The 13,292-nt window shown below is 29.1% G+C and overlaps 2 protein-coding genes across 2 annotated transcripts; both read right to left on the reverse strand.

Moving 5' to 3' along the window:
• Positions 1 to 4,182: 4,182 nt before the first annotated feature.
• On the reverse strand, positions 4,183 to 5,655 carry LOC135950672 (uncharacterized). The gene has a single exon (XM_065500203.1). It carries the CDS (start codon positions 5,653 to 5,655, stop codon positions 4,183 to 4,185), a length of 1,473 nt encoding a protein of 490 aa, XP_065356275.1.
• Positions 5,656 to 7,138: 1,483 nt separating this feature from the next.
• On the reverse strand, positions 7,139 to 8,611 carry LOC135950673 (uncharacterized). The gene has a single exon (XM_065500204.1). It carries the CDS (start codon positions 8,609 to 8,611, stop codon positions 7,139 to 7,141), a length of 1,473 nt encoding a protein of 490 aa, XP_065356276.1.
• Positions 8,612 to 13,292: the final 4,681 nt, after the last annotated feature.

Genomic DNA, 13,292 nt, shown 5'->3' on the forward strand with positions numbered 1-13,292 from the left:
TTATTCGCATTTGAAAAGTAAAATTTTATTTTTTTGCCTACCTTGGTCTGCCATTTTGCTAATAACAACAAATTTTTTGAATTAACAACAAATTTATTAATAATCTTAAGAAAGAATTGTTAAAAAATATCTACTGAGTCAAATGTTATGTTGAGTATGATTATATATTAATTATTCTTCATGAGTTTCATATAATAGGTTACCTGTAGTCAACGTTTATATAGGTGAAGGTATATTTGGAAATTTACCTGTTCTATTACCTGTAGTAAAAAAATAGTATTATGTATGAAATATGTTTTAGGGATATCCCAGGTATTTCATATTATACCTGGGATTCATTGTTAAAAAAGAGTTGCAATCGCTTAATGTTTGTACTTATGTATTATATAAGTACCTAACATTGAAGTTGTTATGGAACAAAATAACTTGGTGATGAAATTTCACTAGACATGTTAATCATTCGTTCATTACTGTGACACGTGGACAAAATAAGGTAGATATATTATACATCAATATTTTGGAAATTGCATCTTCTTTTCAAAAATGTTTAAATATATTGAAAATTAAAAACTTCATAGAAGAGTTTTTGCAAAAAAAAAAAGATAAATTTTTTTATTTTTTGTTGAAAATTTAAATTTTTAAACTGCTATAACATTTTGGTTTATGAATATTTTTTAATTAAATTTTACAATTATATAGACATTTTTTGTCGGAATGAAAAAGTGAAAATTTGGATTTAGATTTGTTATTGAGAATCCCACAATTCCCAAAAAACTATTCAAAAATCCCAAAATTGGGATTTTTTTGATTTTTGGATCTATTGAAGGTACCAAGCTCGGGGCTATGAAATCCCTTTGCATGATATTGAAGAACAGATTGGGACATACAAAACTGGTCTTAATTTTTTGAAAGCAGCTATGCGATTTTAGAATATGTTGTCTAAAGTTGAAATTTACATAAAAAATAGGTCTACTTCGGAAGGCTCTGGACCACGCAATAATACGAATTTTGATATTATTTTGCTTTTATAATATTTACCGAAAGTTATCTTTCAGAAAAATATAAACACATTATTTATTTTTTTCTCATTTTCTGTATAATTTAAAATTAATGTAGGTACTTTTTTCGAAAAAAAATGACGAAAAAACGACTTTTTTATTTTTTTTAAGTTTGAATGCACATAACTTTTGACTCAGTAGATATTTTTTAACAATTCTTTCTTAAGATTATTAATAAATTTGTTGTTAATTCAAAAAATTTTTTGTTATTAGCAAAATGGCAGACCAAGGTAGACAAAAAAAATAAAATTTTACTTTTCAAATGCGAATAACCCGTAAACTATAAGAGATAATATATGGCTAAAGTAATGATCTCGTCTAGTACATTCCATATATATAAAAATCTTTCAAATCGGATCGGAAACAAAAATTTGGCATCATTTTTAATTTTTGATATACAAGAGGTGCCCCACTTTGGGGCATTGTGGCTCGGCACCCCCTTGGTTGTTTAAGCCCAAATTCAAAACTTAAACTTATCGACACCTCCTCTATAGCCATGGGAAATTTTATTAAAATCGGGCTATTCGTTTAGAAGTTACAGATTTATTTCCACTTTTTTTTCAGATCCCCCACTGCGAATAATTTTGTTCTGCGCTTGTAAGCGATCGCGAGGCAAATGCAATCGTCCTCTCTTCTCCATCCACTAAAAGGACACCAGCTATTCCAGTTGGACTAGCATCACACGACAGCAGAAGTGACATATCGGGATTATATGGTATTAGTACCCGATCGCTTGTGATTTCCCTTTTCAATTTGTTAAACGCTTCACGACATTCATTTGACAATTTAAACTTTGTATTTTTATGCAATAATTTCCGCAATGGAGTTGATATTGTGGACACATTCAAAATAAATCTCGAGTAGTATGTGACCATCTCCAAATAACGCCTGACGTCATCAACCGTTTTTGGTTCTGGCATCTGTACAATTGCATCAATCTTCGAAGCAGATTTGTTTATTTTATTGTATTCAATAGTGTGGCCTAAAACTTCTATTTTATTCTTGAAAAATGTACATTTTGAGCGATTCAAATGTAAGTCGTACTTCCTTAGTTGTTGTAAACAACAATAATACAATATAAATTAAATGTGTTATATTTAATAAATCAATTTAAAAATAATACATATGACTTTAATTATTTTATAAGGAAAATTTGCTATGGTTTCCAACAATACTGTATGTCCCATCCTGTCATCTATCTTAGTTTGTCCACAATTGTAGAAAATTCTTCCGAGGATCAACATTAAAAAATTTAAATTTCCCAAAAAAAAATTGAAAATATTCAGACAAAATTTTGGAAAAAGAGATATGATGGAGACTAATTTCCCTTTAAAATGAGGTACGCCTCATCCTGTCATCTGCCGTAGTTCGAAACATATTTAACTCCTCATATTTATCTTCACTCAATTCTTTTCGATTTTTTATTTTGTAAAATTCCTTTTTCAACTATTGTTGGATCATTCATATACTTATGAGAGACACTATACCTCCTATAAATTCAAGCTTCGCAAAAATAACATTTATTGACAATTCTTAAAATTTTAATATTGTATAAATACACATTCTCTGCACTTTATCCTTTTTTAAGGAATTTCTTGACTTTATATTTTATTGAATCTTAAATGAGAAAATGTTGAGATTTATCTTATATCATTTTTATGTTAAACGATATATACTTATATATGTATACAATGCTGTCAATTTACAAAACTAAACCCATATAAACTTACAAATATATTACACCAAAATATGCTAAACGGAGTATTTATAAACATATTACTATATAATCAAAAACTGCTACTAACATCAAATTCTTACATTTAAATTTAATCATTAATAGCTTATAATGAAAATATTATCTACGATTTTTATACAATAAATACGTTTTCATCGAATGAGGAAGATGTAGTTGATGAACCCGCTCTTCCAAGTTTGCACGACCAAGTTCCTGTCGTATTGTTCGTCTACATAAATCCATTAGTGGTAATGGTTCAGCTATAAAATAGTAATATTATTTAGTTATTAGATTATATTAATTTATATATATATATTAGAAATAAAATAAAACAAATATATGTATCACAGTCTATGTCTGGCAATTGCCGATTAAAAAAGTGTTTCTCTCTGGCCGCCTGCTAATGTTATGCTTTTATTTAAGGCATGTGGATTGTGACATTTTTGGCAATTATTTTGAGAAAAAAAATTCAAACAAAAAGTAAAGAAAAAAACCTAACAAAATAAATTTTAACAAATTAAATATGTATATAGAATGTATTTTAAAAATTTAATAATTAAATACGAAGTTAAATACAACAATTTTATAAACAAAGAGAGGATGTGTCACTCGATTATATATGTATGCAAGGGTGTGAAAATTCAAATCGTATGTACAAAGTTAATTTTGATATACACATGGAATTTCATATGCATAGGATACATCTCGTCTGACTACACCTTTAACTTGCAGTGTTTGTTTTCAGGTCAAAATTTCTAACTAAATTTTGAACCAACAAATTTGTAACTGAATTTTGAAAATAATATTTATTGCGAATATTAATCATAATTCGAACGTATGTTCGAAAATTTTTGAAAGCTGTTCAAATAATCTCTAAATCATAAGAATTCTTAAAAAAAATATGTATTTCAGTTTTATTTGAGGCCAATTTCTACATTTTCCAATTTAAAACTTAAACATTTAAAAAAAAAATTAAAAATGTTCAAGAATTTAAAGTATTTTCTTTTTTTTAGTTTTTAAGATTCCAATCTTACGGGCTATTTATGGTCAATCATTTGTTACCAAATGTGTAAATAAAAATCAAAGTATTTTCATTTTTATTATTATTTACCCAACGTTTCGTTTGTTTGTTTCAAACTTCTTCAGGGGTTTTCTTTTATTGTTGAATTCTAGCGACAAAAACATATAAATATTTTATTATAAATCATTGAAAAACTTAAGATATCACAGTTCAACTTACGAAATTCTATTGTTTACATTGTCAATTAACTTATTATTTAAAAAACTGGACTTCACGACACAGAATTAATAAATAAATAAATAATCATTACAACACAAACATATACTATAAGTCAAACTTAATACTAATATCACAGAACTTCAACTGATTTAATAATTAAATATTGCAGCGGAATATTGCAGTTTTGTGTTATCCTTGTCCTCTTTCGTGTTCATTGTATTGTGTATTTTTTGTTGTATTCTTAAGCTTTCAAGAGTGTATCGTTTGTTCTCTTTTTGTTCTCTGTCCAATATCTTAATATTGTCAAAATCCATCTTATGATTGCACTCCTTTACGTGCAGAGATAATGCCGTCGTTATTTTTCCTTTTTCAATATCTGTTTTGTGTTCATTAACTCTCGTCCCCAACATTCTCTTTGTCGTACCAATGTAAACCAAGTTACATCTCTCCCTTTCATTACCGTCACATTTTATCTCATAGACCACATTATCACTCTTAAGTTTGTCAATTTTTGTTTTGTTGTTTGTAAATAGATGCCTCAGTGTCATATTTGATTTGTAAGCTATTGTTGTTGTTTTCTCTGTGATCATTCTCTTCATTGTTTTTGTCTCCGTTAGTTTGGGAATAAATGGTACACTGTAAAAAACTTTTTCCTCCTCAGTGTTTGGATTTTTCTGCTGTTTTTCATATTTTAGTACTTTGTTGATTAAATTGTTCGTCATATATGTTGGGTAACTATTCTTTGTAAGTATTTTTCTTATTCTATTAATATTGGTTTTCCTGTATTCAACATCACTTATCTGTAATACTTTCCTTATTAAATTCGTCGCTGTACTTATCTTCATTTTCAATGGTTGTGTAGAGTTGAAGTTAACCATTCTACCTGAAGATGTGGGTTTCGTGTACCAATTTGTCCTTATTCTTCCATTATCCTTGATGATATTGATGTCCAGATACGGTATTGACATATTCTTCTCGCGTTCTATTGTAAATTGTATCTTATTGTGATAAACGTTCATTGTTTTTAATATCTTCTCTTCGTCCGATTTCCTTATAACCGCAAACAAGTCATCCACATACTTAGTGATAAACTTAATCTCTATATTATTAGCCCTTAATTCGTCAATTACATCGTCCAGTAGTGTGTCAAGTACAATATTTGCAATTGTTGGCGATAGGGGGTTTCCCATTGGCATACCATATGTTTGATGGTAAAATTTATTGTCAAAAGTGAGATAGTTATTATCAGTTAAACAAAACTGAAGAATTTTCAAAAATGTTTGCCTTGGTATTGCCGTGTGTTCCTTAAGTGTTTTCCATTTGTCAAGTATATTCCTTATAGCCAAGTGAATCGGTATATTAGTGAATAATGATACCACGTCGAAAGAGACCATAATATCGTCATTTTCCAATGAGACGCTTTCCAGTTTTCGTTTTAATTCTACTGAATTTTGTATATTGTATTTGGGCGACACAATATTCCTCAAAATTGTTCCAATATACTTCGAAAGACTGTAACACGGTACCTTCATGGATGCAGATATCGGTCGAAGTGGTATTCCGTCTTTGTGTATCTTTGGCAGTCCATATAACTCAGGTGCTGCTGCCGCTTGTGTCGTCATGTTGAATTTCTCGTATCTGGTAATGTACCCATCTTTTCCCAATTGTGTAATTAAGTTATTGTTCCTTTTCTGAAGACTAGTTGTTGGGTCAATTTCAATTTTCCTGTATGTGCTCTTGTCATCTAATAATTGGTACATTTTCTCCATATAATCTCTCCTATATAATATCACAGTTTTATTCCCCTTGTCTGCCGTAGTTATAATTATGTCCTTCTCGTGTTTCTTAATGAAGTTCCTGGTGACCTCGTATATACTCAGTATAAATTTATCTTTCTCCGTATTCCTAAGATTCCTTTTGAAGTATGCAATTCTGTTCGCTATTTTCGATCGCGTTATGTCCTTTTCTGTATCATCTTTTATACCCTGAACCCATTGTTCCATGTCAGCTATAAGCGGTATAGGTGTGAAATTCTTTCTATCTACTGGTATTGCAAACTTGTTCCCCAGTGATAATAACCATTTATGTTCTATTTCAAACTCTATACTCGTGTGGTTAATAAACCAGTCGTCATTGTATACGAGGTTCAGTTTCTCAAACTTCTCGTGTTTCAATTTCGTCATCTTCATTGAATGTGTAAGTTTTATCCTCGATCTGATATTGTAAAATTTATCCCACTGTTGGTTCTTGAATTTCGTAAGTTCCATTTTGTCAAGTGTATTTTTCATCTCCTTTTCAATCTTTCTGATCTCTGATCTTGTATATGTTGTGTTTGTATGTGTATCTTTTATCTCTATGTTCAATAACTTTGCGTGTAAGTTTGTCTCTATTTTCTCTATGTCTATCCGTGATGTTTTTGTTGTAACTAATTGTTTTAATGTTCTTGTACTGTTTCTTACATGTGTTGGTATGATTCCCATGTGTCTGCATTCTTGTAAAAATGTTGTTCTCTCCATCAATTTAGCCAATCTCTCCATCTCTCTGCTATATTTCTTCAGTAAGCTGCTAGTATGAATGTTGTATTTGTTCCTAATTTTCTCGAAGAAACTTTCCATACTTATTTTTGTCGTCATGATGTTATTTTTCGTTTCACCTCCTCTCTTCGGCGGGCCCTCCGATAGTTAATTTTCTAGTTTTCTATTTATGACCAATGATGTTGACAATTTTAGTTTTTAAGATTCCAATCTTACGGGCTATTTATGGTCAATCATTTGTTACCAAATGTGTAAATAAAAATCAAAGTATTTTCATTTTTATTATTATTTACCCAACGTTTCGTTTGTTTGTTTCAAACTTCTTCAGGGGTTTTCTTTTATTGTTGAATTCTAGCGACAAAAACATATAAATATTTTATTATAAATCATTGAAAAACTTAAGATATCACAGTTCAACTTACGAAATTCTATTGTTTACATTGTCAATTAACTTATTATTTAAAAAACTGGACTTCACGACACAGAATTAATAAATAAATAAATAATCATTACAACACAAACATATACTATAAGTCAAACTTAATACTAATATCACAGAACTTCAACTGATTTAATAATTAAATATTGCAGCGGAATATTGCAGTTTTGTGTTATCCTTGTCCTCTTTCGTGTTCATTGTATTGTGTATTTTTTGTTGTATTCTTAAGCTTTCAAGAGTGTATCGTTTGTTCTCTTTTTGTTCTCTGTCCAATATCTTAATATTGTCAAAATCCATCTTATGATTGCACTCCTTTACGTGCAGAGATAATGCCGTCGTTATTTTTCCTTTTTCAATATCTGTTTTGTGTTCATTAACTCTCGTCCCCAACATTCTCTTTGTCGTACCAATGTAAACCAAGTTACATCTCTCCTTTTCATTACCGTCACATTTTATCTCATAGACCACATTATCACTCTTAAGTTTGTCAATTTTTGTTTTGTTGTTTGTAAATAGATGCCTCAGTGTCATATTTGATTTGTAAGCTATTGTTGTTGTTTTCTCTGTGATCATTCTCTTCATTGTTTTTGTCTCCGTTAGTTTGGGAATAAATGGTACACTGTAAAAAACTTTTTCCTCCTCAGTGTTTGGATTTTTCTGCTGTTTTTCATATTTTAGTACTTTGTTGATTAAATTGTTCGTCATATATGTTGGGTAACTATTCTTTGTAAGTATTTTTCTTATTCTATTAATATTGGTTTTCCTGTATTCAACATCACTTATCTGTAATACTTTCCTTATTAAATTCGTCGCTGTACTTATCTTCATTTTCAATGGTTGTGTAGAGTTGAAGTTAACCATTCTACCTGAAGATGTGGGTTTCGTGTACCAATTTGTCCTTATTCTTCCATTATCCTTGATGATATTGATGTCCAGATACGGTATTGACATATTCTTCTCGCGTTCTATTGTAAATTGTATCTTATTGTGATAAACGTTCATTGTTTTTAATATCTTCTCTTCGTCCGATTTCCTTATAACCGCAAACAAGTCATCCACATACTTAGTGATAAACTTAATCTCTATATTATTAGCCCTTAATTCGTCAATTACATCGTCCAGTAGTGTGTCAAGTACAATATTTGCAATTGTTGGCGATAGGGGGTTTCCCATTGGCATACCATATGTTTGATGGTAAAATTTATTGTCAAAAGTGAGATAGTTATTATCAGTTAAACAAAACTGAAGAATTTTCAAAAATGTTTGCCTTGGTATTGCCGTGTGTTCCTTAAGTGTTTTCCATTTGTCAAGTATATTCCTTATAGCCAAGTGAATCGGTATATTAGTGAATAATGATACCACGTCGAAAGAGACCATAATATCGTCATTTTCCAATGAGACGCTTTCCAGTTTTCGTTTTAATTCTACTGAATTTTGTATATTGTATTTGGGCGACACAATATTCCTCAAAATTGTTCCAATATACTTCGAAAGACTGTAACACGGTACCTTCATGGATGCAGATATCGGTCGAAGTGGTATTCCGTCTTTGTGTATCTTTGGCAGTCCATATAACTCAGGTGCTGCTGCCGCTTGTGTCGTCATGTTGAATTTCTCGTATCTGGTAATGTACCCATCTTTTCCCAATTGTGTAATTATTCATTGTATTTTTTTATTATATGTTCGCAATATTCAATATGCTTTAAAAAGAAGAAAACTAATTTAAATCATGCTTTTATTTAAATGCTATAAAGCAGTGTTTTCCAGATTCACACAACAATACGTTTGCTTCATATTTTAGTGTAACGATGTTTGTACATTGAACCAAATTTCTTATGAAAATAACCGTTAATGTCTTTATTTAAAAGAAAAACAATTAATTTTTTTACATTTTTGATACAAATTAAAATTGAATTCATAAACGTATTTTAGCTTAAAATACATATTTAAAATGTTGTTTTAAATAAATGAATTTTAAAATTGCTTCGACCCTATTTTAAAGTATTCTTTTTTACATTTTATCTTAAAAAAGGAATTTTAAAGATAAATGTTTATAAATTTGCAATAATAGACGATAATATTACAATTGCTTAACATAAGTTTAACTTCGCTGGGGAATAATTACCTGTTTCATTTTTGCTCAGTTTCGCCTCTAATTCTAACCCTATGCTTGTTCAGGTAACCAATTAAGATAAAGAAATACTTTTTTCTATTGCTTTGCTGTGATATCATATTTTCGTGCATTGCATGATACACGAGATTTTTTATTTTGTTGTCTGGCGGGTAACTAATAATGCTAATGGTGACTCGACACGGGAACAGGCGACACACAATGACAATGCGAGAAGCATGGGTTGTTACAATTTTTAAACTACTAAACGGCTTTTATTTGCAATTAAAAGTATCCGGTTTATTTAAAGGAAATAAACCAGCGTTTTGAAAAGGTTAAAACGTAACAATATAATCATACTCAATCCACAATTGACATTAGTTATAATCAGCTAAAGATGACGATCACATTAAAAAAAAACTTTGTCCTCCATTTTACTTAAACATAAAACTGATCAATTTCAAGATAAAGTCAACCTCATATTGAAATTTATCGAAAGTACGCATAATAATAAAGTGGATAAAACGGAATTATGTAAAATCGAAAAGTTTGTTAAATCCTTTGACATAAAATGGAAAACCGTAAAATTTTTAGCCATATATTATCTCTTATAGTTTACGAGTTATTCGCATTTGAAAAGTAAAATTTTATTTTTTTGCCTACCTTGGTCTGCCATTTTGCTAATAACAACAAATTTTTTGAATTAACAACAAATTTATTAATAATCTTAAGAAAGAATTGTTAAAAAATATCTACTGAGTCAAATGTTATGTTGAGTATGATTATATATTAATTATTCTTCATGAGTTTCATATAATAGGTTACCTGTAGTCAACGTTTATATAGGTGAAGGTATATTTGGAAATTTACCTGTTCTATTACATGTAGTAAAAAAATAGTATTATGTATGAAATATGTTTTAGGGATATCCCAGGTATTTCATATTATACCTGGGATTCATTGTTAAAAAAGAGTTGCAATCGCTTAATGTTTGTACTTATGTATTATATAAGTACCTAACATTGAAGTTGTTATGGAAGAAAATAACTTGGTGATGAAATTTCACTAGACATGTTAATCATTCGTTCATTACTGTGACACGTGGACAAAATAAGGTAGATATATTATACATCAATATTTTGGAAATTGCATCTTCTTTTCAAAAATGTTTAAATATATTGAAAATTAAAAACTTCATAGAAGAGTTTTTGCAAAAAAAAGATAATTTTTTATTTTTTGTTGAAAATTTAAATTTTTAAACTGCTATAACATTTTGGTTTATGAATATTTTTTAATTAAATTTTACAATTATATAGACATTTTTTGTCGGAATGCAAAAGTGAAAATTTGGATTTAGATTTGTTATTGAGAATCCCACAATTCCCAAAAAACTATTTAAAAATCCCAAAATTGGGATTTTTCTGATTTTTGGATCTATTGAAGGTACCAAGCTCGGGGCTATGAAATCCCTTTGCATGATATTGAAGAACAGATTGGGACATACAAAACTGGTCTTAATTTTTTGAAAGCAGCTATGCGATTTTAGAATATGTTGTCTAAAGTTGAAATGGATCTATTGAAGGTACCAAGCTCGGGGCTATGAAATCCCTTTGCATGATATTGAAGAACAGATTGGGACATACAAAACTGGTCTTAATTTTTTGAAAGCAGCTATGCGATTTTAGAATATGTTGTCTAAAGTTGAAATTTACATAAAAAATAGGTCTACTTCGGAAGGCTCTGGACCACGCAATAATACGAATTTTGATATTATTTTGCTTTTATAATATTTACCGAAAGTTATCTTTCAGAAAAATATAAACACATTATTTATTTTTTTCTCATTTTCTGTATAATTTAAAATTAATGTAGGTACTTTTTTCGAAAAAAAAATGACGAAAAAACGACTTTTTTATTTTTTTTAAGTTTGAATGTGCATTCTTTTGACTCAGTAGATATTTTTTAACAATTCTTTCTTAAGATTATTAATAAATTTGTTGTTAATTCAAAAATTTTTTTGTTATTAGCAAAATGGCAGACCAAGGTAGACAAAAAAAATAAAATTTTACTTTTCAAATGCGAATAACCCGTAAACTATAAGAGATAATATATGGCTAAAGTAATGATCTCGTCTAGTACATTCCATATATATAAAAATCTTTCAAATCGGATCGGAAACAAAAATTTGGCATCATTTTTAATTTTTGATATACAAGAGGTGCCCCACTTTGGGGCATTGTGGCTCGGCACCCCCTTAGTTGTTTAAGCCCAAATTCAAAACTTAAACTTATCGACACCTCCTCTATAGCCATGGGAAATTTTATTAAAATCGGGCTATTCGTTTAGAAGTTACAGATTTATTTCCACTTTTTTTTCAGATCCCCCACTGCGAATAATTTTGTTCTGCGCTTGTAAGCGATCGCGAGGCAAATGCAATCGTCCTCTCTTCTCCATCCACTAAAAGGACACCAGCTATTCCAGTTGGACTAGCATCACACGACAGCAGAAGTGACATATCGGGATTATATGGTATTAGTACCCGATCGCTTGTGATTTCCCTTTTCAATTTGTTAAACGCTTCACGACATTCATTTGACAATTTAAACTTTGTATTTTTATGCAATAATTTCCGCAATGGAGTTGATATTGTGGACACATTCAAAATAAATCTCGAGTAGTATGTGACCATCTCCAAATAACGCCTGACGTCATCAACCGTTTTTGGTTCTGGCATCTGTACAATTACATCAATCTTCGAAGCAGATTTGTTTATTTTATTGTATTCAATAGTGTGGCCTAAAACTTCTATTTTATTCTTGAAAAATGTACATTTTGAGCGATTCAAATGTAAGTCGTACTTCCTTAGTTGTTGTAAACAACAATAATACAATATAAATTAAATGTGTTATATTTAATAAATCAATTTAAAAATAATACATATGACTTTAATTATTTTATAAGGAAAATTTGCTATGGTTTCCAACAATACTGTATGTCCCATCCTGTCATCTATCTTAGTTTGTCCACAATTGTAGAAAATTCTTCCGAGGATCAACATTAAAAAATTTAAATTTCCCAAAAAAAAATTGAAAATATTCAGACAAAATTTTGGAAAAAGAGATATGATGGAGACTAATTTCCCTTTAAAATGAGGTACGCCTCATCCTGTCATCTGCCGTAGTTCGAAACATATTTAACTCCTCATATTTATCTTCACTCAATTCTTTTCGATTTTTTATTTTGTAAAATTCCTTTTTCAACTATTGTTGGATCATTCATATACTTATGAGAGACACTATACCTCCTATAAATTCAAGCTTCGCAAAAATAACATTTATTGACAATTCTTAAAATTTTAATATTGTATAAATACACATTCTCTGCACTTTATCCTTTTTTAAGGAATTTCTTGACTTTATATTTTATTGAATCTTAAATGAGAAAATGTTGAGATTTATCTTATATCATTTTTATGTTAAACGATATATACTTATATATGCATACAATGCTGTCAATTTACAAAACTAAACCCATATAAACTTACAAATATATTACACCAAAATATGCTAAACGGAGTATTTATAAACATATTACTATATAATCAAAAACTGCTACTAACATCAAATTCTTACATTTAAATTTAATCATTAATAGCTTATAATGAAAATATTATCTACGATTTTTATACAATAAATACGTTTTCATCGAATGAGGAAGATGTAGTTGATGAACCCGCTCTTCCAAGTTTGCACGACCAAGTTCCTGTCGTATTGTTCGTCTACATAAATCCATTAGTGGTAATGGTTCAGCTATAAAATAGTAATATTATTTAGTTATTAGATTATATTAATTTATATATATATATATATATATATATTAGAAATAAAATAAAACAAATATATGTATCACAGTCTATGTCTGGCAATTGCCGATTAAAAAAGTGTTTCTCTCTGGCCGCCTGCTAATGTTATGCTTTTATTTAAGGCATGTGGATTGTGACATTTTTGGCAATTATTTTGAGAAAAAAAATTCAAACAAAAAGTAAAGAAAAAAACCTAACAAAATAAATTTTAACAAATTAAATATGTATATAGAATGTATTTTAAAAATTTAATAATTAAATACGAAGTTAAATACACCAATTTTATAAACAAAGAGAGGATGTGTCACTCGATT

This window comes from Calliphora vicina, chromosome 2 (genome assembly GCF_958450345.1).
Source record: "Calliphora vicina chromosome 2, idCalVici1.1, whole genome shotgun sequence".
Classification (NCBI taxonomy): domain Eukaryota; kingdom Metazoa; phylum Arthropoda; class Insecta; order Diptera; family Calliphoridae; genus Calliphora; species Calliphora vicina.

Coding starts and splice junctions, on each gene's coding strand:
- LOC135950672 (XM_065500203.1), bottom strand. CDS start 5,655: ATGACGACACAAGCGGCAGCAGCACCTGAGTTATATGGACTGCCAAAG.
- LOC135950673 (XM_065500204.1), bottom strand. CDS start 8,611: ATGACGACACAAGCGGCAGCAGCACCTGAGTTATATGGACTGCCAAAG.